Below are 25726 nucleotides of genomic sequence, written 5' to 3' on the forward strand. Positions count from 1 at the left end.
CTATAGCTGTTCTATTTTATTACTCATAACAACTCTGTAAGGTAGGTAATAAATTTATTCTCCTTAACATATAAGTAAATAAGCAAGAGAAGTGGAACTTTGGTGAAAATGAAACCTAATGTCATGATTTCATTGTTGTTATTTGATGAACCTCCATATGTGATTAACTGGTTTACCAATTAATACAAATGAATACTATTAATGTGAGTTGCAAGAACACACAGATTAAATGATACAGTTCATTATCAGTTCTGTTCAAAAGTTCATTTGTCTCACACAGGGACCACTAAACTCTTAAAAAGGCATTTCTGACTCTTATTTTAAGCCTTTATGACAGCCACATACTCCCTTTGATGGGAAAGTAACATGATTTTTGAAATCCTTTTTAAGACATATCTCCCATGTTGACCAAAGAAACACTAGTCTACAAAATCCTATGAATGGGTTTGCTTTGTTATATAATTCCTTGTCCAGATTTAGAGCTGAAATAAGGATTGGCCACATATTATTAAGAAAAGATAATAAAAATGTGAAAATAACCTATGTCCATTGGCAGATGAATGGATAAAGAAAATGTGATATATACATAAAAAGGAATACCATTCAGCTTTAAAAAAGAAGAAAATTCTGTAATATGAAACAACATGGATGAACCTTGAGGACATTGTGCTAAGTGAAATAAGCCAGTTATAGGAAGACATATACTGTATGATTCCACTTATTTAAGGCATCCAAAATAGTCAAATTCATAGAATCAAAGAGTGGAATAGTGGATACCAGGGAATGGGGGGAAAAGGAAATGGGAAGTCACTGACCAAAGGCATAAAGTTTCAGTCAAGCAAGATGTGTAAGTTCTAAAGATCTGCGGTACGATGTTATACATCGGTAGTCAACGATACATTATTGTTGACTTAAAATTTTGTTAAGAGAGTAGATCTCATGCGAAATATTCTTACTAAAGTAAAATAAAATGAAATAAAATACATAATTTAAAGAAGATGAGAAAGGATATATCCGCAGGAAGTATTGAATTTATTTCATATCTATGCTCTTGCATGATCCCCGTATGCATGTAAAAAGTACACTAATTCCTTTGCTGCATCATTACCTTTGAACCAGATTATTTAAAACAAATTATTTGTGAGCATATGGAATAGGCATTTTCTGAGAACATATTATACCCTGAAAAGCCAATTGACTCTTTGGCTCAGAATTTTTTCTTCAGAAGGTTAGCCATCTATCCGGAATTTGGGTGAAAATCCTTTTGAAAACATCCTGAGGTAAGCAGTGCAAAGATTTAATCCCCCACAAAATGCTTCTCAGAATGGTTAATTTCTCTAGAGCAGTGTTTTACTCTAGTGACAAATCTCCTTTGTCGAGACCTAATGGTAGCTACTGAGAAGTGGGAATTTTCTTTGTGTTATACCAATTTGACTTCAAGTTAAGAGTATATAGAACCAAGTGGTGTCATGAGTTTTTAGTATACTCCTTACCTACTATTTAACTGCCAAATGCAGCCTAATATCTGTTTTTATTTATTTTGTCTTTTTGACAACCAATTAAATTTAGATGTCAAATTTCATCATATACATTATCTTTTATGCTTGTTATGTTACATTATATAACACATGACATATATAATATATATTTACATAAACTACTTAAATATAGTATTTATATAGTATATAACATATGCTAAACATATAAATTAAATATATTAAAACATTTGTGTGAGAAATTTTATTACACAATTTATTATATGTTTATTACAGAGATTACCACGTCTCATCTTAGAATTTATCTTGCAAATTGCTTATGAAGACTGAAGATTTGTTGAAAACACAACAAATCAAGTTTAATCCATTATTTTCAGCTACTGTTCAGACTTACAAGAAATGATATTTTACAAAACTTCAATATGCATTCTGAATTCTGACAAGCATATTGTGATTTATTCTTTTGATATGGAACAATGGCAGAAACCTTAATTTGCTAACTGTAATGAAGTCCATTTGAACCACAGTGGTGTTAACATAGTCAGAAAGCTTAAAAGATGCATGCGAATTTCTATAAATATTATGAGAAATTAACAAATGTGTGGCAAAAAAACTCTAAAAATCTAAAGCTGTCTAATATCTTTGTGAGTAAAAATTAAATTGGAAAAGCTATAGGTTATTTCTAGGAGTCTGGAAAGAAATTATTCACTGTTGCTTTTCTGTTGACAGAAAGGATTTATGTTTATAGACATAATCATTAGAATGTATAATTATATAAGAACAATAATCTCAGATGGAGATTCCTAAATTAGGTGACAAAGGACATTTTAAAATATTTTAAAATTTCATGTTATTGAATGGAAGTCAGTGATGGAGTTTACGGAAGTACAAATTAAAACTCTTCTGGAGATACTTACCCTTTTCTGTTCTTTTACATATTCTATCAATTCATCTCTTGTTCTTCTCACTGCCTCTTCCACAGCCTTTTCGCTTCGCTTCTGCTCTTCTATTATTGCTGCCTTGACAGTTTCCTGTTTGTGGGAGGAGGAAAAAGTCAGGGAGGTATGCACTGTGACATATTTGTGCCCATTTTACATAAACTAAAAATCCTCTTCAATGGGTTGCAGCTTAAGCTGTTCAAAGCATACCTTTAAGTAGGAATAAGAACTTACAAAATCTTTTGGGATCTGTTAGGGATTTCAAAGAACTCCCTTTCCTAAACTGAGTGAAGGGGAAAAGAAATGGAATAAGCCATTTATTGCAGGGAGCGCCTGACAGACTCCAATGGCTTCCTTACCAAGCTTTCATTTGATGTTTACATGATTGATTGCCTTCCGGTATTTTGCACTATCCACATAAGGCTTCCAACTTGTGTTTATTCTTCCAAGAACAGCCTAATGCTCTAGCTGTTTTATTCACGTTTAATTTTGCCATCATACAATAATTAAGTGTGGTGTGGGTGGTAAGATTTACAGTTAGTTTGGTCTTCTTGCCAGGTTAAGATGCTGCGAGCTGGACACCATGAATAAGAGGTAAAAATTCCTCCCTGTGTGCTAATATTTGAAATGGGAGATGCAGGGAGGAAAATGGTACTTCTCATTTTATTGAAATAGTAATCAGGTACCTAAGGAATTTCAGAATTGCAGATAGAAAGAAGGCTAAAGTTCTGAAAAAGAAATACACTTCACAGGAAGCAGTGACATTTTCTGTTCAAATAGTGTTTTATGGATTGGAAATGAATGCCACAAAATAAAATTCTTTAACTTCCATCTCTTTATATAGGTACCATCCTTTTTTTATTGGACAGGAATGCAATCACTTAGAAAATGGCTTGAGTTTCTCAGAATATTTCCTTCATTTTTGATTCTTGAAGGCTCTTCACTTTGTGGTATATACAAATGTTTTTGCTTAGTTTTCCCAATTAATTTTAGAAATGTATATATATAATATATATAAAAGCCAGAAAATATAATATATATTCTGAATACATTTACTGTAAAAAATTTGAAAATGCAGAAAAATATGAACACAAAGCAACATACACAGATATACACAGTTGGACATAAAGAAGACAAGATTTAAACTATATATAATATTTTCTTATTCTGGTATTTTTCACTTAAAACATATTTTGGATATTTTCTTAAGCCACGATATAGTCTACCGTAATATGATTTATATTCCATTACAGAGCAACATAATAATTTATTTTACCAATCTTTAATCATGGGTAATTTGGTTGTTTTTAATAAAATAAAACAGGAAAGAGCATCCATATTATGTATCTTTGTGGTACACCTTAGATATTTACTTAGGACCAATTCAAAAAATGGAATCATTTTAGGAAAAGGATATAAACTCTCTTATGGCACTTGACATTTTGTACAAATTTCTTCCCGTAAGTAGCCCATGAGAATGGCTATTTTCTTGCATCTTTGATTACATTTACTTTCATCAGTTTTTACAATCTTTACTAATTCGGGGAAAATGGCATCTCATTTTAGTCTGTATTTTTAAAAGATTATTATGTGATGTTGAGCATTTAGTTCATAGAAATATTGGCAATATACATGTTATCTCTTGTCATTCTCTTCATCACATCCTCTGCCCACTTTAATATTGGTTTAATCATTTTTTGGAATATCTTCCTAATATATAAAATTGACAATTCTGAAAGTCTATATAATGACTTTGAAAATTGTTACTATTTATAATTACTGAGTACATTAAGCTTTAGTTCCATTGATAAAATAATAAAGTACAAAGTTATTTCTATAATTATTTGAAAATACTGAAGTTGAAAACTATAATAATTTATAAAGAAAAAATTAGAATAAGATTATTCAAAATAAAAACATCTGCTATTACAATTTTTATTGACTTCACGCTTACAAATTTGGAATTTAAAGTTTTCCAGATTGGTGAAGGCAAAAAACATTACATATTTATTAAACTCCCTGAAATAAAACACATTAATCATTTTGTAGTGAAGAGTATGAATATTCACACTATGCAGATAAATTAAAAGCATAAGTAGCTTCACATTAGTTCAGGTCAGGTTTTGCCAACAGTTTAGTTAGAAAAATTCTTAGTGTTCAGGGCTTTTGAAATTTTAGAATAGAATAAGGTTAAGATTTTCTATCTAACAAGGAGCATATCAGTAAAGCTGACCAGGCCTGTTTGATTGAATGCAAAAGCATCAATTGAAATAAATGGGCTATATCCAGAAAAACATGAACAGTTAGCTAATGTTCTTCAGTTGACATTTTTCTGGGGGGGCGGGCTGAAAGTTTATATTACCTTCTCAGTCCAAATTTTTGAGGATCATTCTATTCTTGCTTTTTGAGCTGGCAAGTTACCCTTTACAGTACAAAGTTTCCCTTGATCCTATCCTCCTCAGTTGGGAGTTAGGTAACAGTCAAGGTTGTTGAAGCCCATCCTGAAAAACTACTTGTCAATAAAGAATTTCTTTCAATACACACAAAAGTAAAGTTTAAGCCTTCCATTTTCTAATCAAATCAAATTCTAAATTAGTTAAGATTAACAAATTGAGTTTGCATGTATGCAAGTGCTTGTGAATTTCTGCCTGCATATTTTTCTGCCTGCATAGTCCATGAATAAACTATATTGTTCTTATGAGTCGTAAGAATTAATCTAAAATAAAACATAGCTTGCAAGGAATGAAGAGTTGCCGTCATTGAGTACATTCAAATAGTCAATTCTGAAAGGGTATTTTCCAGAATATTTTAATGATGGCAACACCATTGGAACATGGCATGTTCTCTAAGGCAGGATTTCTCAACCTCAGCACTATTGACAAGGGGGTATCCATCCACTCCCTAGATGGCCTCCAGTTGAGAAACTTTACCCTAAGGAGAATAGTTTGGAAGGAAAAACAGTCAATTGCATAGGTATTATGATGTATTTGTAAAGATGTATCAGTCACATTTCATGTCATATTTTGAATATTGTTTATCATATTAAAATATATGCAGAAATATCATATTCAAATGATTATATAAGTAGTTTTTAAGTGTGGAGAAAGTTCTATATACTAATTAAAAAAAGATTGGAATCAGTTTTCATATTATTTGATTAAGTAGGTCATGTTGAATGTCATTCAGGACTAAAAGCTTATGTGACATTTTGTATAAGATTTTATAATTTCTCTTTATTGTTTAAAAGTATAGTTATGTTTTAGTATTCACCAGATTTGTAGTCTCCAAATCTATAATACATTTCAGGAATCACAGGATCATGAAACAATAAAAGGTCAGTGGTTGTTTGCTCTTTATCAGTGCAATTTTGTTAAGGACTGTAAATACAGTTAAATTATTTATAGGAAACAAGTATCAGCAACCAACTCAATTCTGGTCTGCGGGTTATAAACCACAGTATCATGTGGTTGTTTAATTTTCTGGGACAATTGTGCACTTATTTTTTGTTTTTATACATGATATATGGCATTATCTAATTATGTATTGTTTTCAAAGTTGCATGTGGTTATGGAAATGTACCTTAGAAAATGAGTGATAAACTAGAGAAGCAAAGACAGATATCACATGTTATACAGTGTTCTAGTTTGTGGGTGGTAGCATACTCTGTTCATACATTCGTCTGTCAAATATTTCCTGAATACCTATTTTGTGTAAAGAATAGCCCAAGATACTGAAAGCTTTTTTGTCCTTCTCTTGGTGAGTTTATAATTTACTTGTGGAAATAAGACATAAACATACAGGAACTGAAGTAACAGTACAATAAAAGATCTCAAAAGATATGGTGGCTAGTGATGGTGGTGATAGTAAGTATGAGTTATATGGAAGGAAATATCACAATGTCTACAAAGAAAGCCTGAGAAAGCCTTAAAAAAGTGGTGGCCTCTGACCTTAGGTTTAACTGGTGTTTGGTATACTGAAGTGTGAGTATGAAGACTGAGGGATCAGTATAAGCAGGTCATGTTGAATGATATTTAGAAATAAAAGCTTACATGACAATTGGTAGAAGAGTGTAAAGATAAAATCCAAGTATATATTTGAGGCTTCTGGCTACAGATGAGAGTTCTTGTGGGAAAAGAGGAAGCAAAGGAAGATGGAAAGCCAGACTAGGACCAGACAGTAGAGAGCCTGAAGGCTTAAGGCTAAATTAACAACATAATAAAGAGCTACCAGTAATGTCATGGGGACTGGTTGTTCCTTCTGCCACTTACATGGTTTTTACATGAGTCAGCAAACATAGTCTTTATTAATCCTGTACATAGTCATCCTTGTCTCACTCCAAATGATATGTCAAAAGTAAATAGGTTGTATGTTTAAAACAATCTCTCTCAAAAGTTGCTAACTCTTAATTCAAACAATGGTCTAAACAAGGAAAAGAATAGACAAGTTTTCATTCCCTTCCTATGCAGGCAAAGAAGGATTCCTTAGACAGTACTGTCCTATGTCCACAGCCAGCAACTGTGATTTAGGGTATATATGCCAGAAATTAGTGTCTCTGTTTGTTATACCAATGTACGAACAGAATAGTTTCATTTAAAGTTGTGAGAAAATCTTCTAGACTGCCCAAACTTTCACTCTTTTCTACATTTTAATATATATTAATAGAACAACTAATATTCGGTATTACAGGCAGAGTGATTTGGGGGTAATAAACTAGAGTCCTTGTATTGGATATAAATTTTTAGCTAAGATAACAAGGAAAATAGGCACCACTTTAGTGTCTATAACAAGCAATCCACAAATGAAATAAGCTTGTATAATCAGAAATGTAATTTTTTAGTGACCATGATGTCTCCATTCATAGGCATTACTAAAGTAGATGTCCTAGAGAGATTTATATGGTCTGATAAGGGCCTTCTTGCTGCATCAGAACATGACACAGAATGTATCGCATGACAAAAGAGGGCAAACGAGGAAAGGAGAGGGTAAGAGTGCGAGACAGAGAGAAAACAGGGTCCCAACTCATCCTTTTATTTTATTTTTTTATTTTTTTTGAGACAGAGTCTCACTGTGTTGCCCGGGCTAGAGTGAGTGCCGTGGCGTCATCCTAGCTCACAGCAACCTCAAACTCCTGGACTCAAGCAATCCTTCTGCCTCAGTCTCCCGAGTAGCTGGGACTACAGGCATGCGCCACAATGCCCGGCTAATTTTTTCTATGTATTTTTAGTTGTCCGATTAATTTCTTTCCATTTTTAGTAGAGACGGGGTCTCGCTCTTGCTCAGGCTGGTTTCGAACTCCTGAGCTCAAACAATCCGCCCGCCTCGGCCTCCCAGAGAACTAGGATTACAGGCGTGAGCCACCGCGCCCGGCCCCCCAACTCATCCTTTTATAAGAAGCCCACTCCCAGGATAGCTAACCCACTCCTGAAGGTAAGAACATTAATCCATTCATGAGGTCAGAGCCCTTGTGACCTAATTGCCTATTAAAGATCCACCTCTAAATATTATAATAGCAATTAAATTTCAACATGAATTTTGGAGGAGACATTCAAACCATATCAATATGCAAATAGATTTTTTAAAAGATCAATCACTATATTTAATTTTAAGTTGATTTAATCACAGGGCAAAAAATGGGACAAATTTTTCCTTTATTTAGAAAGAGTGGGTATTGAATTCTGTAAACAGGCTTAGTCTCTGCACTCTAAGAGCTAACAATTTATTTGGGAAAACAAATAAATATACAGATGTTATCTTAAAATATGGTAAATGTCATGATAGAGGTATAAATATTATGGAAGAAAGATACTTATGTGAGGGGAAGATATAAAGATTCCAGAAGACTCTGTCTTTTTTTTAAAGAAGCCCAAATTATTCAAGTAAAGGAGAAGGAGGAAAGAGATAAGGATAAACTGAGGCAACGGGGCATGAGCGCTCTGTGATTACGGAAGTACAAAGCACAGGTATTTCAGTATCACGAAAGTATAAAGTGCAAGCAGAGAGAAGTCAGAGATGTGGCTGGTGAGGTAAATAATGGAGAGACAACAGACAGCTTTGTGTGTCATGTGCCTGTACTCCGTATGCCTCAGTTTTCTCATTTATAAAATGGGAATAGTATCTTTTAATGTAGGTGGTAGTGATAATTAATAAAGTTAAGTTGTATAAAATACTTAAATCTATGCCAGGAACATAGTAAGGGCTCAATGAATCTAAATATTATTGTTAAATATTTTGGACTTTAGCTTATGTACTATAGCGCACCACTGAAGAGTATCATACTGCTGAGATCTGTATGGTAGAACATTTTGTAGCTTTGAAAGATGGATTTCTGTTGGATAAAACTAGAGTCAGGGAGACCAGTTAGGAAACTACTGCAGTAGTCAAGGCAAGAAACACAGTTAAACTGGAGTAAATGGGCAACATTTGACTTATATTTTAAAATGTCTAGGAAGAAAAATTAGCAGGACATAGTAAATAAATAGAAACCAAAGAAGGGAGTGAGGGAAGGGAGGAGTTTATTACATAAGAACAACCAATTAACCAAATAATCAAGGAAATAACTAGTAGTCATGATATTAACTTTTATTGCTCCAATAAAATTAGTCCAGGGAGACTTTTACATATTCTTTTAAGTGATAAAACAAATTATAGGACATGAGCATAAAATTTTTTAAAGAATTTCTCCAGAGACATCTTTCTTGCTTCTTTTCCACGTATGTTGGAAATAATTCCCCCAACATGAGTGCATCTATCTGGGGCTAGGTTAGCCTTTTCCCTGGCTAAATAGATGATTTGTGTTTATGGAAGGCCAGAGTGATTATTTTTCAAATCTTAATTTCGAACTAAGGTTATTACACATACTTTTCTAAAACACCTAAAAGATTTGAAAGACTGTATGTCTAGTTATTGAAACAGATTCAAGTGAGTTTCACAGTGTATCTCTGAGAAAATTATAAATGCTATGTCTACCAATAGGGGCAAAGTAATTTTAAAAAGCCAGCTATATTCACAAAATAAGAAAAAATGTTAATAGTTAAACACAGTGTGGCTACAACTGACCTGTCCAGCCTCTACTCTGAATCACAGTCTTTGTGCTGCAGCCTGAACTACATTTCTTCCAGGCCATTTTCTGTACCATGCTTCTGTGGCTCAGGGCATTGGAAGGCCAACATTCCCTACCTATTTTCATTTAAAGATGTGTAACAGAGGGAATGGTCTGGAAAAAATGGCAAAAATATTTTCTGTCTCTAAAGCCTGCATCCCTGCCTCAGGCCAGTGGTTGGGAGGGGCAGGGTAAGTCTTTTGTTTATTTGTGCAACAGGAGGTGGCCCAGCCCGACCTGGACCTGGTAAAGGGAAATCCTGGGCGGAGGTCATGAGACTGTCTTCAGTGGAGATGGGATGATCAGAATTATCAACTGTAACTGCCTGAAGCTGAGAACCCGTCCTTTAAAAGCTCTGTGTTTCTGTGAATGTTCAAGAAATTTGGGGTTTTTTGAGATGGGAAAGGACTTCCATTTTTCCTCCTTTGCCGGCAAAGCAAACTCTCTTTCCTTCTCCTCGAACCACTTACCCTCGTACTTCTTTGGCCTCGTGGACAAGTGCTGAGTTTTTGGTAACAGATGTTTACTCATCTTTCAGATCTCAAGCTAATTTCCACTTCCTTGGAGAAGTCTTTTCTGATTTTCAAGCCTAAATCACATCTCCCTGTTATTGTATCTCAGAAAATCTCTTCTTTTTAGCACTTATCACAATTGCATTTTTGCATTTATATGTGTATTTATTTGACTAATGCTTTTTTAACCTACTAGAACATGAAATTCATAAAGGAATAGACTATGCCTGTTTTTCTCAGTAATGTATTTCAGCAGTGCACCTACCACACAGTAGATACTGAGTATTTGTTGAGATGAAGTAATAAATGGACACTAACTTAATCATGCATGTGATTCCATAATAAACAATGGAAAAACTGATACTGTACCAGTCACTTATGTGTTGCAGAACACATAATCCTTACACTAAATATTTCATAATCATTACTATAATTAATTATAATATACAATGTATATTATATCTGTAGGAGTGCTTTCAAGTTGAAGTTTTCCTCAATAGTGTGGACAGAAACAAATCACTTGCAATCTGAATATGTAAATTTGTTTTAAAAAATTTTGTTTTGTTTTGTTTTACTTTTAAACTCCTGTAGGTTAACTATGATCTGATAAGGCTGGGGGTGGTGTCTTAAGTCTGTAATCCCAGCACTCCTAGACAAGAGGATTGCTTGAGGCTAGGAGTTCAAGACCAGCATGGACAATGTAGCAAGACCCCATATTTACAAAAAAATTAGCTGGAGATGGTGGCATGTGCCTATAGTCCTAGCTACTCAGGAAGCTGAGGCAGGAGGATTGCTAGAGCCCAGGATTTCAAGGCTGCAGTGAGCTATTATCAGGCCATTGTACTCTAGACTGGATGACAGAGTGAGATCTGTCTCTTAAAAATGAAAAAATGTGATATTGTGCAATGAGTTTTTTCCTGCAATACATGTAATTTTTAAGTTGTTCTATATTGTTTTCAAATAAAGCCAAAGATTATTACTGGGAAGGAGTTGAAAGTCCATCTGTAAATTCTATCAATAAGTTTCACAATCTTAACCCTCTAAAGATTTTAATAAATATGAGGTACCATGTATCTTAAAAGTATATTATAAACATCTGAAGAAAACAGCAGGACCTAAAATATTTCATAAGTACTCTGACAGTGACTTATGAAAGAATCCAGGTGTTTCTCCTTCCTTGGTGTGAATTCATGCATACTAAGGTCTATCCCTGCAAATTTATTCATATGATTAGATACACGATTTTCTTAAGGTGATGGTAAACCTTATAAATGAAGGAAGGCAGTGAGTTAGGGTTGACTTCTAAGTCAGATAAAAATGAGTCAGTACCTACAGTCCCCTGAATAAAATTTAATTCTCTAATTTCTTAAAATTTATTAAATGTTAATATATGTAAAATTTTAGCATATAAAATAAGGTATACAAAATAACATGCACGCCATGAGCCCCTCACTAGTTTAAGAACTAGAACATTACCAATAATGCTGAAGTCTGTGTAACCATTATGAATTCCATCCTCGCCAGCTTTGTGCTTCCCAGAAGAAACCACTTTACCTCTTTATATTCTTTCCATGTTCTCTCAATATCTCTGAATGGTATTCTTATTTTAATTTAAATGTTTTAGGCATTATTTTTGACTTTTTAGTATGGAGGATAAGGAATTTGCTTTATTTCTTAGAACCATTCCAAAACTTAAGACACAGATATTTTGAGTATCCTTATCTTCCCAGTTTAGACAGTTTATGGTTTTGGGAAAATCTACAGCCAATATAGTCTGAATAACAACAGCAATTTAGTGGCTTAAAACAACAACCATTTATATAGATCAGGGATCAGCAAACTACCACCAATGAGCCAAATTTGGACTGTTGTCTGTTTTTGTACAACATGCTAGATCAGAATGGTTTTTACATTTTTAAATGATTGGCTTTTACATTTTTAAATGATTGAAAACAAAGAAAACAATCAATATTTCATGACATGACTCTCACCCAATCATATTGCTGTTGTTTGCATTAAAAATTATAGTAATGCGGTTACAATTTGACTGCATTTGAGTGCTATGAATATTGTCATGCTGTAACATTATTACCATTTTTTATTCCATTGCATATCTATCATGACAAAACAAGAAAAGAGAACTTTGTTGCACTTTTAAGGTACATGAAGTGTGATTATTTAATTATTGAATTAGATGGCAAAAAAGGCGTTTATTATGCAATGAGACAATAAACTTGCTAAAAGGATATAACACAGGTAAATATTACCAGACTAAGCACTCAGCACAAAATTCTCAACTACCAGGAAAGCAACAGTCAGAAAAACTGCAAAATTTAAAATGGAATACCTCAATACAACAGAATTTCTTTACACACACACTCTGAAGTTGCAACCAAATTAGGTTTCTAAGTGGATCCTTTGTTAGTCAAGCAAGCAAAGCCACTTACCGATGGTTAAGTTTCAAAAATTGTGCTTGCTTAAAGCAGCCAGACCAATGTTCCCCGAGAAGGAAAAAAAGCTTGTTTGAAGCTAATAGCCTTTTTGCAGGAACAGTTACTTGAAGAGGTGAGGGTACTGGTTGCAATCAATAGTCAATTTAAAAACACAGTAAATAATTCTGAGTAGTTTTTATTGGTTGTTCATGAGTCAGATGTTATTGATACTGGTCAATTGTTGAATTATTTCAGGATTAGATGCCAAGTTTAAAGTGATTAAAGAAAAACACGCTCTATAGTCTGCATGGAATAACTATAGGTAAGAACTTTTTCAAAGAAGTCAAAGAACACTAACTCAGTACAACCTGATGTATAATTTGCTAAGATGCATTGCAACTGATAGTAAAAACGTGTGGAACGAAAGATGGTTTAGTGGGACAAAAGTATAAAACTTGTTAAAAGGTAAGTTATTTAAAACTCATGGTTATTTATCAGCAAATATTTTGAAGAAAACACTTGAATCTGTCACATTACTAAAAGAAGTGTCAACAATTAAAGTCCTTTGTGTGGATTAAACCATTGTCAGTTCTATGAATTTCTGTCAGAAAATGAGCTGAATATCCTGACCTGCCACACCACATAGCTGTTCAATGGGTTAGCAGTAGTAAAGATTTGTTGTGATTGTTTTTGGGCTCAGGACTCAGACTGAAACTGTTACTGAACAAGAAGAACCACTCTTAACTAGAATTACCAAACAATGAATGGCTTTAGAAATTAGCTTTGGTTGCAAACTACATAATGTTTTGTAAGGAATTCTATTAAAAATTACAAGGCAAAACGGCACTTGCATAAAAGATTTATACTATGGTTTAGTCATCTGAAGTACAATCAACATTGTTTGTATCATAAGTGAAGTCGAGCTGCTTTACACACTTCCTGTGCTTCACCAGATTTTTTAAAAAAGTGAGACTTCCATTTCCACACAAATTCTTAAGTTAAAACTATAGTTTCAGAAGTGTTTTCAGACATAAATGCAAGTGCAAAGGAAATTTCCTTATTTCAAAATACACTTACTGGGCAATTGAGAAACTTTCATCTAACCATCAATTGGAAGTAACTAATCTGTACTTTAATGACAAGACAAATGGAAAGTACCGAGAACCTAACAGAACGCTACAAACACCTTCCAAGTGATGAATATACTCAATCAAAATTATATACTCATTGGCTAATATCAATATTTGGTATACCTGTGTGAAAGGCATTTTTAAACATTAAATATGTAAAATTTCATTAAAGATCAGCATTAACAATCAAGCATTTGCAACCAACTTTGATAATAGCCATAACTAATTTTGAATCACAACTAAGCAAATGTTATAACCTAAAAGAGAATTATTTTCATTAGTAGATCTATACTATAAATTGTACTCTATTATAACTATATTTTGAATTTTATCAATAAACAATAGTGAATATTTGTTTCTCTTGTTATATAAACATCTCCATAATATTCTCAATTAAGCCTCTTGGCCCATAAAGCCTAAAATATTTACTACCTGGCTCTTTAAAGAAAAAGCTTGCCAATATCTGAGTTAGGCTGAGACGGGTTCAGCTGTGCGGTTTTTTGTTTGTTTTTTTTGTCTTGGCTGGGCTCTTTCCACATATCTGCAATCAGCTGCTGGGTCTAATGTGGCTGGCTGTTACTAGAATGGCCTCAGGTAGGCAGGCTTGTCTCTTCTTTTTGTTGTCTCTCATTCTCCAGTAGACTAGCTAAGGATTTTTCATATGGAAGATGGACATGGTTTCAAAACAAAGAGTGAAAGCTTGTAAGGCCTCTTAATATGTGGATATAATATACCATACAATGTCACTTCAGCCACATTATATTGGTCTAAGTAAATATTTATTATGAATTAATTCCTAAATTCTCCCTAGTTGTCTAAATATCCTCTCAATATGTTCAAAGATATCAAGCATTCCATTTATCTTCTTGGAGACATATCTCCTGCACATATGTCCAAACTGGATTAATTGATCTCTAGGTCTGTTACACAGCTGTCCATCCTGGGATCTTTCTCAGTTATATTTCCGGGTATTTCCTATGTCTCTCTTGATACGAATCTCCAGCTTTGTAGATCCCAGTAGATTATTTTTTCATGGCTTACCCTTTGCTTTGGTGGAGTACCTCCTCCAGCAGATTTCTGAGAAAAAGTATATGGGAAGTAAAAGTTTTAATATCTAGTTTGTCTGAAAAATATCTTTATTCTACCCTCACACATAATTGATGGTTTGGTCAAGTATAGATATATGGGTTGGAAATTTTCACAGAATTTTATAGGCTGTCAAGAGGTCTGATTACATCCTGATTCCTCATCATTTGCATATTGTTTTTTCCAAGAGAACTTTTATATATCTTTTTCTCTGTTTCTCAAAAATTTCGTGATGAACCTAGTTTTACGGCTATCTAGAAACTAACTCATTTCTTACAATCTAGAAATTCATATGAACTCGAGATTTACTTTAATAATGATGAGATAACAATATAGTATCATGATTTCCTGCACTGCACTGCATTTTCTGTTTATTTCTCATAATCCTACGATGCAGCTGAAGAATTTCCTAAATTGAATGCCTGACTTTCTGGTCTTTTCACTCCTAGTTTCCATTTCTTTGTATTTCTATACTATTCTCATTGGAAAAATTTTACGTTATCTTCTGGCTCTTATTTTTTTTACTCTGTCTCTAAGGAAATTAATGATAGTTGTTAAATTGTTTTTGGATCTCCACAAAATCTTCATTTAATTTTCTACTTTTCATAAGAAGTTAAATGTTCATTCTTGACTATTTGCTCATGTTTAAAGAACAGAGTACTAAAAAGCTGAGTAATATCCTTGTGCATGCAGTTGTGGTTTGTGGACTGTGATCTTAATATAATAGCAGAGTAATCTGGCTGGGTTGTTTCTTTGGGGCAATTTCTGATACCAATATATTTAGATCTTTTATTGTGGACTATCCACATTCCTCACAAAAGAATCTTCCAATTTCCTGTCTGGTTGTCAGCATTCTGAGAGGTGGCATGGGGAAAAAAAAGGCTAAAAAGTTCTCAATAAGCAGCTTAAAAATTTTTTACCTTTGCTCTCCCCCAAACCCAATTTTCAGTACTGCATTTATACTTTCAACTGTGCTTGGAGATCCCTGGTCCAGAGACCTCCCATTTTATTTTAATTGTTTTTTCCAGTCTTTGGTCAGGTTTGAAAAAGATGACTTGGATTCTAACTGCTTATTAAACAGCCTTTCAAACTTTCCTTTTATTTGCTGCCTCATGTTCATTCCTACTTCCATACGTATCCAGTGCCACCAAGTAGTAAGCCTTCTGGAATTTCTACAAGGTACATTGGTCTTCTTAGCTATCTCCACTTATAGCTGAGGATTTCATTTCAGTAGGGTTTCATTTCAGTGGGGTTTCAGGAGGAGGAAGATAAGAATCAGTATTTTATATGCTCTTTTAAACTAGATATGTGTTTTAAAAAATGTCAAATCTTTTATTTTGAAATAATTTTAGATTTACAGAAAAATTGCAAATATAGTATAAGAGTTTCCACACACCCTTCATCCAGCTTCCTATAACATTAACATTGTACATAATTATGGTACATTTGTCAAGCTAAGAAATTAATACTCTATAACACTACTAAACAGACTGCAGATTTCACTTGATTTTCACCAGGTTTTCCACTAACACCTGTTTTCTGTTCCAGGATCTATCTAGAGTAAAACACTGCATTTAGACCTCACGTCTCACTAGTTTTTTCCTATCCATGACAGTTTCTCAGTCCGTCTGTCTTTATCATGACATTGGCACTTTTCAGGTATCTTGTAGAAATCTGGATTTGTCTCTTTTTTTTCTCATTAGACTTGGCTTATGGATTTTAGGGACGAATACCAAGAGATGATGCACATTTTTCACTGTGACAGATTTGTACCCAATTACTAACATTCCAAAAGTCTACCATTTTTATAATTTAATTGTAGAACATTCTCTTTCAGAAATAATTATTGTAAAATCCTTTTAAATGTATAACTTTGGTTAAATAGCTTAACGCTCTAAACCTCAGGGTGTACCTGCCTCTCAAAATAGTTCTGAAGATGTAATAAAAATATATGTGACCATTTTGTTAACTTTAAACAACAAAATATAACCATTGCTTTATATTTTTATTTTACATTCTGTTTTGCTTAACTCTGCTGTGTCTTTCACACACATCTGCTAAATCACATAGTCTTAAATACCACTTAAGAGCCAATAATCCAGCATAAGTTCACTTAACTTACTTAGCATAGTGCCTGGAACATAGTATGTGTTGCTCTTGCTAGGGTGGCCACTACTGTTGTTGATACTATTATTATCATCATTATTATTGCCATTTTATTCACTTTCACAATTTTAATACCTAGCATAGTGCGATGCATAATAAGCAGTGGATGAACAGATGGTTACTGGTGATTACCTAATGCTATGGTTTCCAAACTTTGTATCAAGATGCCATGGGATGCTGCAATGAGCTCACAAGGATACTGCAGGACTTTTTAAAAAATATTAAAGAGCAACACGGCAATACTTGAGAACTGCTGAAATCAGGTGAATTACCAGCTTGTCAACGTTAGTTTATGTTACATTTCATTCTCTTTTATTATATCTTTGTGAAGCTGGATTTTGGGGGTTGCTGAGATAAAAAGCAAGTACCATGCAAAAATTATGTGGAACAGGACATGAGAGTGTTAGTATCCAATTTTATTCCAAGGTTTAAGAAGTCGTGCAATGCCTAACACATACAAAATTCTCATAAGTAACTATAGTTAAGGATGAAATTAAAATCTTTTTCTTTCAATTTTTATGTATTATTTTTTCAAATGGTTGTTAAGTTATGATCTAACTAATTAATAAATGGAATAATTTCTTTTGGCCTAGCAGGTGCCATAAAAAAATTGCTGAGACAGCAAGGGAGCCAGGAACTAAGACAGTTTGGGAAGCTCTAACTTAGTGTATACGCACTGTAAAAGGTGCTCTGGGCGATGCAAGAAATGCAAGATACAGTCCTTACCTTTAAGTAGATTTTCTTTGAATTAGGGAAACAAATTCGCATGTTCTTTAAGACAAATTGTGCATCTGTACTCTGTACCAGATATTAGAGTTCCGTGGTAGAATATGATTTGTAATAAACATATTCTCTGGTTTCAAAGGGATATCAAGTTGGTAAGATAGACAAGTAAATGAGCTGTTGTAATTCCGAGTGACAGAGTGCTTTGACCGATCTCAGCTGCTTAATCACAAGCATCCTCATCATTTCATCCAATTAGTTGCAGTAGATATCCACTGTAATAGATTTACCAGGTTTCGTGAAGCTGTAGTGGATAATACCAGAGCTGGACTACCAAACAGACACCATTAGCTTTTTGTGATGAATATTCGGTTTTGTACTGTGTTTCGGCACTTAACCTTTACTCAACCATTGTGCCGAATGCTTGCGATTGTCAAAAAGAATCCATTTCTCATTACACGTAACAATACAGTGTAGAAACAGTTCACCTTTATGCTGTGACATCAAAGAAAGGCAAGCTTCGAGACGATTTCTCTTCTGATGCTTATTTAATTCATATGGAACCCACCTATCCACTTTCTTTACCTTGCCAATTTGTTTCAAATGGCCCTATATTGTTGGAATAATTATTCACTCATAGGTGAGATGGATTTGCTTCCACTAGAGCTTTCAGCTCATCATTATCCACCTTGGTCTTAGGTCACCCAGGTAGCTCATTGTCAAGATTAAAACTACCAGAATGCAATTTCTCAAACCACCAATTAGCCACATCCTTTCGGAACACTTTGTTGATATTTTGAACTATTTGCACAGCATTGGTTCCATGATGGAACTCATGTTTGAAAATAACATGAATTTTTGACTTATCCCTGGTTTAACAAAAATTGCTCTAAAAATTTTTTTGAAAGATAATCATAAGCCAAACCATGCATTTGAAAGAATGAGGGTATACCTTCACAATAAAAATAAAACAAGAAGTGTCAAAGTGAAATGTTAGAGATAGTAACTGTCAAACTTAGTATTTAAGGAAACAGGACATTTCATACTTAATAACCTAATAGTATAGTAAAGGAACCAGCAGTTTGGCACTAAAAGCATGAAGTGTGACACAGAGTGGCAGAAGATGAGACAGAGAAGTATGGACCAGATCACTGAAAGATTTATATTTCATGCTAAGCAGCGTGAACTTTATGCAATAGAGTCATTGGAGAATTTAAAGTGGGAAAACAACATTCATCTTTTATTCCAAATTGAAAAGGCACAAAAATGGAGGCAAAGAAGTATAGGTAGGAGACCAAGGTAAGCAATAAGAACACTAAGACAATGATAGTAGGTTGGAAGGAAGTATATATGTTTAAGGATTAATAAAATGGGAAGGTTCTGATGATTAAAAAAGTATGGAAATGAGGATGTGTGAGGAAGATTCTAGGCTGAATTCCACATCTCTGAACTGGATAACTCGGCAGATGGTTATCTCATTGAATGACTATAACAGGAGGAAAATATATGGAGGGAAAAAAAATCTTGAGGGATGAGAAGGTAAGCTGACAAATTTTTTTTCATTTGTCCCTAGATACGATATATTTGATAATTTAAAATGTCATTATGATTTTACCTATTATAAATAAAAACTTTAAAACAAACAAATGAATCAAAACTAAAGAAGTCAGCACAGAAAAATTTCAGGGTTGTGAAATTATCTAGACTGCTAAACTAAAATAGAAATGCTATTTCCGTTTGTAAAAGAAGGGTCAGGTGGCAATACTCAATTTCTTAAAGAAAATTTAACCACTGATTGTAATGTCTGTGGCTTTTGGGGAAAACATAACCCCAAATTATAGTGGCTGTGGTTATAAACTATTATGAAGAACTTCCAGCATCAGACATAGTTTGAGTGTCTGTACGCACTGGAGTTCTTTTACAGGACTTTGCTAGAACAGCAAAATTAATGACTATCATCTTTTTGCCCACTTTGGTGTCAATAACAAATGTACTTTCCTTTCTTTAACAAAGATTTTCAAGTGCCACAGCATTAATTTAATATGAAAATCAATAAGCTAGAGTCATAAATTTTCCTCGTAATACCTCAGGGAAAAAGTATTATCTACAATCAGCATTATGACTCAGTGTTAACTTATGACCAAGGCCAAACAAAAACATCTCTCAAATAAGCTCTGAGAATTATATACAATCCTTAGGTATTGTATTTTCTGTTATAGTTTAAAATTTGTCTCCTTAGTTAAAGCCAGCAAAATCTAGAGGTCAATTACAAAGGAGAAGCTGTTTTCTCCCTTTTTCATTTCTCAGGAATAATTTCAGTTGCATAAGTTACACAATGTTTTTGCATTGCCACACTCTATCATTTCCTCCATTCTACTGTGATTTAGTGGCCTAAGAATGATGTTAATTGCGCTTAATTATGCTTTATTTTCAGATTTCTTTACAAAAACATTTCAGTATTATGAAGCGACCTATACCTTAGAATTAAAAAAATTGGTGTCCGGGCTTTTGAAAAGTAAGTCACTTTAGTCAATACTCAAGCAATTTGTAGGTCCCTGGAGAATGGCTCTTCAGACTCTATGTATCCCAACTAGCTGCGAAAGAACTAGAGGACAGAATGAGCATTGGTCTCTGTAACTAGGCTGGGGCTAAGCAGAAGATAGCAGAAGCTGCTGTTCCCACTGGTGACCCTGAGCTTCCCAGAAAGTTTGGATGAAGGCCTGGCCACTTAGTCATGGGTAATAGTGTGATACAGAAAGCACTAATAACTTTAATACACTTGTTATTTCATCTGAAATACAGCAATCGTTAAGTGTGAGACTATTTCCACTATTACACAGTTACTCTGAAGTGGCCATAATCTTTCTAAGTAGAACATGGACACACTCCATAAAAGAATGTCATCCAGAGCTCTATCCAGAAAATATTTCTTTATTTATTTGGCTTTAAATAACACCTGTATGCTTATTAATCCCGAATTTTTATCTCCAGCCCTGACAACTCACCTGAACTCTACTTCCATATTTCCCTCTGATGAAACACATCTACTTGTAGATATAAAAAGTCCAGTACCTGCTGAGAAATTTTTATAGGATTTCTGTGTTGATAGCTCTGTATTATAGAAGACACACAGCAAAATTACTACATAAAGACCACATGATACCTGATGATGTCATGAAGAGACTATGGCACTGTCAATTATTAAATTATATTTGGTTGATGAGGTGCTCACTAATATAGAGTTAACTGAATGAGAGTTTGGCCCTTATTTAAGGACAGTGATCAGTTCTCTAGAACACATACTATGAACTAGACACTATGCTAGGGCCTCCTAAGAGTATTAATATGATTGAGACATTTATGAAGCTCTAAGATCAGTGGGAAAGTCAATCAATCAAGTAAGTACATTAATCAATTTATACAGTAAGAAAAGTATAAATTTGAAGATAGGAGGACAGGGCATTTTCTCTCCAACAAAATGATGAGTACTCACAGATAACAGTTGGAACAGAAGTAAGTGTGTGCCCATGTATCTGCTCCCTTGCATTTTCAGTAAAGTGGGTGCACTGTTAACAACTCATGGATCAGTCCTTCAACAAATTCTAGTGCTAATTTCAGAAGAGCACACACATAATATATAAAATGAGGGGTTGTAAATCTTGAGAAATAGTCACCTTTAGTTTTTTGAATATAATTATAATGACAGATTAAAACTTTGTGTATGAAGTCCAACACCCAGGTAGTCTCTATTGACTGCATTTTTTCCTGTGTATACAGCATACCTTCTTGTTGATTTGCAAATCTCATAATTCCTTTGATGCTGATAAAAATTGGACTTTAAAAATAAGGGAATGTGGGAACTAAGAAATCAGATCTCCTGTATCTGCCCAAAATTACTGTTATTTTTTGATGCTGTTGTTTGTCTGTTTAGAAAATAACTTTTCTGGACAATTCTGCAAAGTCTGTATTCCTTGTCACATTTAGCCACTGAAATCTCTTATGGGTTAGCTTAGTGGTCAGCTAATGATTGAACAGACATTTCCTTAAATGCCTGAACCTGTAAGTCTTCCATCCTATTCTAAGGGTCTCTGTGTGTTGGGATACACCGTCAACATGCTGGCCGTTTACAACTCTACCTTAGGTTTCACTTCCTGCTTGCAAAGAATCCAAGTCAGCCAGAGATTAGGTCTTTCTGAGGTCTTTCCTGGGTCTGTGTGTGACTTTCAAGATTTCCCAGAGTATTTTCAAAGCCACTTATAGCAATCACAATTCTCTCTCAGATTTTCTTTTCAAGATTTTTCGGCCAGGCTCTTTTTTGTCCAACCGGTATATCTATTCCAGGCATCTGAGAAGATAAATGACTGCTGCTTATTGTTTTTGACACGCATCCTGGGGATAGGGATTCTCTCGCTGAGTGAGTTTGGAATCAGGTCAAATATTAGTAAGCCATGCAAAAGGGAACTTGTTTTTTTTTTTTTGTTTTAAGACAGAGTCTCACTCTTTTGCCTGGGCTAGAGTGCCATGGCATCAGCCTAGCTCACAGCAACCTCAAACTCCTGGGCTCAAGTGATCCTTCTGCCTCAGCCTCCCGAGTAGCTGGGACTACAGGCATGCGCCACCATGCCCGGCTAATTTTTTCTATATATTTTTAGTTGTTCGATTAACTTCTTTCTAATTTTAGTAGAGACGGGGTCTCACTCTTGCTCAGGCTGGTTTCGAACTCCTGAGCTCAAACAAGGATTACAGGCGTGAGCCACCGCGCATGGCCCAAAAGGGAACTTTTGAGGGAGCTGTCAGACAGGTCAAATAGTAACAATTATCTGGGGACATGGCTTTTTTGGAGCTCCAAACCTAGTTTTCCCTTCCAGTGGTTTCTACATTGTGGGGTTTTCATTACTGTGGCTACTGCTTTTTAAAGCAACCATGGACCTGAGGGGAGGGAAATGAGAATAGAGCAAGTTAAGAGACTACAAATCTTGGTATTCTTAGTATGATTTAACCATTTTTCTTGAATAAATATTTGGATTGTTACAAGTTCTTGGTTAATATTCAGAGTTTTGAAAGAGTTGATTTTTACAATTTTTGCTAGTGTTTTCACTGCCTTTATGAAGAAACTAATTGGTAGAGGTCCTTAGTCCACCAATTCAGAAGAACTGTTTAGACTCTTCCTTTCAAAGAGTTTCAATATTTGTTCAATTCTTCTTAGTATATTAGATTAATAGGTTTAAATATTTTAATCTATTTGGAATTCATTTTATTATAGAGTCCAGAAGGAAAAAGGCAACCAGTTGCAATTATTTGTAATATTTTCTGGGCCAATTAGTAAGATACTTTTAAGAATTTTATAAAACTTATGAATGATCTCTGCAGAAAAATCTGCACATATACACAGTTTTACATAATTTCAGTAAATTCACACACTTTACAGGCCCCCTTCCATGGAATCCAGATTAAAACCCCAAATTTGCTGAGGTTCATTTTACCCTATCTAATTTGTAACATCATTTTTACAGATTTGAAAATTATAGAAAAGTTGGGTCTATTTCTGGATTCTATCCTGGTTCATTGGTCCTCTTGACTGTCTATTCCCATAACAATGGCATACAATTTTAATTACCTCAAGCATCTTTCTGCCTCAGGGATTGCCTCGGAAATACTATTCCTTCCTCGAACACTCTTTCCCCAGCTATTCATAAGGCAAACTCTTCACCTCAGTGCAGGCTTCAGCTGAAATGCTGGCTCTTCAAGATCTCTTACCTGACTACCCTCTCTTTATATTTTGCTTCCTTCCCTCTCTAGCTTTATTTTTCATGACATTGACCACTAATTGACATTATACTTTTATTAGTTTCCTATTAATCTTCTTCACAAGATAGGAGGAATTTTTTTCCACTGCTATATCCCCAGAAATAAGTATAGTGCCTGCAATATAGTAGGCAATCATTTCTATTATTAATATAAAACACTAAAGAAAAGTTTGACTATGGAGATTTGTTTGATTATCCTGCTGGTCTAAATAAAAGAGATCTGAGCTTCATCTTGCCTCCCCAAAAAAGTAATTTATTAATCAGTTTCCTAGGATAGGACTATGCAGCTTTAACGGGCTAAGGGAATGACAGTTGTTTGGGTATAGTAAACTCAGCCATATGAAAATGAAAGGAATGGGCTGTTTAAAGAAAACTTTGAGTGCATTTGACACTACCGCCTGACTTTCAAAAACCTGAGAGTTACCTGGCAATATTGTTTTCTGGTATAGATATTCCCTGTTCAACCTTCTTAGCCACACAGCAATTAAACACACACACACACACACACACACACACACACATACACACACACACACAATCTCTAGCAAAACGTAAAAACATATGCAAGAAAATAAACATAAGGTACTTATTCAAGACATGCTAGGACTATCTTCACTACACTCTGATCCTTTAGGGAACAAATTTTAAAATAGTATATAATATATTTCAGTGTTTCTTGGAGACTCCTGGCAAACCGGCAGAAAGGTGTGCTCTTTAAGATGTATATTTTTCATTTGGGTGATGAATATATGCTGATTTATTCATGCCCCATGGCCAATTTCATAATGATTAATGGCCATCCTTTACATGAGGTTAGAGGAGTGGTCTGTGGTCACAAAAGAATTTTAAATAAATTCTTCCAAATAAGAACTTAACCAATGAACTAGATCTTACTGGCATGGAATTTCAACCAACTAAACTAACAGACAAACATCTTTTATACAATAGGTGTTCAATATACATTTATTGATAGGATACAGTAAGAATTAGAAGGTAATTATTACTTTAATGAAAAAAAGCATAAGAGTAGTAGATACTATTATCTTACCATAGATGCTACCCTACAGACCTGTTTAATTTCTATAATAAATAGATAACTATGTGCTCCTGAGAATAAACTTAAGTGACATCTTTTAAAAATGTAACATTTATCCTTGATTTGGAAACACTGAATTTTTTAGGATTTCATCAGGATTAGTTAATGAGTCAAAAAAATCTAGGCTGTTCTCAAAAGTTAGTCAGTTTAGCGACATTTATAATGGCATAGTTGATGAACAATGGTAGTATATGTAACAGTTTGACCATGTGAAAGAGACTTCTATGAATGCTATTTTTGTTTCTTATACTTGATTAAGGCAAGATTTATTTAAGTATCTCTGCCTTCATAAAGAAAAGACTAAATACAACTAAAACAAAACCATGGAAATTTAATTATAGAAAATAAAAGTAAGGTAGAGTTTTTAATTTTTCAGATAAGTAATCAAAGTTATTTTTTATATAGGATATGATTGTTGATCTTTATATATCCCTTATGAGACCAAAAGGAATATTTGTGAGGTTTTATTAATTATTGCTACCAATTAAAGGTATATAGACACACAAAGTAAAATTATAAATTAATTGAATCAAACTGTCTTTCTATGCAAATATATCTTTTGGTATTTGTGTATGTGTGTGTGTGTGTGTGTGTGTGTGCGTGTGTTTATGAAAAGGAGAAAAATCAGAAAGCTTAATGTAGTTGCAATGATTAAACATAAATTAGAATTCTGACCTTTCTGAAAATAAAAAGGTAAAATGGTTAAGTTACCAAGTTTTCAATATCAGAAAGATGAAAGCACATTGAAATATTAAAAGCTGTTAGTTCAAAATACTAGTATCAAAACCAAAAAAAATTAAAAAATGATATGTCCACTAAGGTGATTTTAAGTAAGATAAAATAATAGTAAGGATATTTCATTTTGAGAAAAATAAGAAAAAAAATAAAATACTTACAAAGAGTTAATTTTACTAACCTGATTTATTTTTCTTTGTTCTTGTATAGCTTTTTGAATTTCCTGAGATACTTTTTCTTGATCTTTTGCATGTTCCGTCTTCCATAATTCCCTTTCTTCAGCATGGGCTTTTTCTAAATTTTTTCTCTCTTCTTCTATGGCTTTTAAAACTGCATCCTTCATTGCTTCTTTCTCAAGCTTCAGAATAAATAATGATCAGAACAAAAATATTTGAATGAGTGACTGTACAATGATGCCTTGAGTAAGATAGACTTGGTTAATCTAAAAGATGCAAAACTTTGATTCTACACGGTTTAGTTCTGATATTGCTGTTTTTATGCAGCAA

At 33.9% G+C, this 25726-nt stretch overlaps 1 protein-coding gene across 1 annotated transcript in view; it reads right to left on the reverse strand.

Moving 5' to 3' along the window:
• Positions 1-25726, reverse strand: part of CCDC91 (coiled-coil domain containing 91) — a 208930-nt gene that overhangs the window by 109393 nt on the left and 73811 nt on the right. Inside the window, exons 5-6 of the mRNA XM_012640958.1 lie at positions 25402-25578; positions 2414-2527 (exon numbers count right to left, since the gene is read on the reverse strand). Coding sequence (XP_012496412.1) covers positions 2414-2527; positions 25402-25578 — 291 coding nt within the window. The remainder of the gene's footprint in view (positions 1-2413; positions 2528-25401; positions 25579-25726) is intronic.

Source organism: Propithecus coquereli, unplaced genomic scaffold (assembly GCF_000956105.1).
Source record: "Propithecus coquereli isolate 6110/MARCELLA unplaced genomic scaffold, Pcoq_1.0 Scaffold16, whole genome shotgun sequence".
NCBI lineage: Eukaryota > Metazoa > Chordata > Mammalia > Primates > Indriidae > Propithecus > Propithecus coquereli.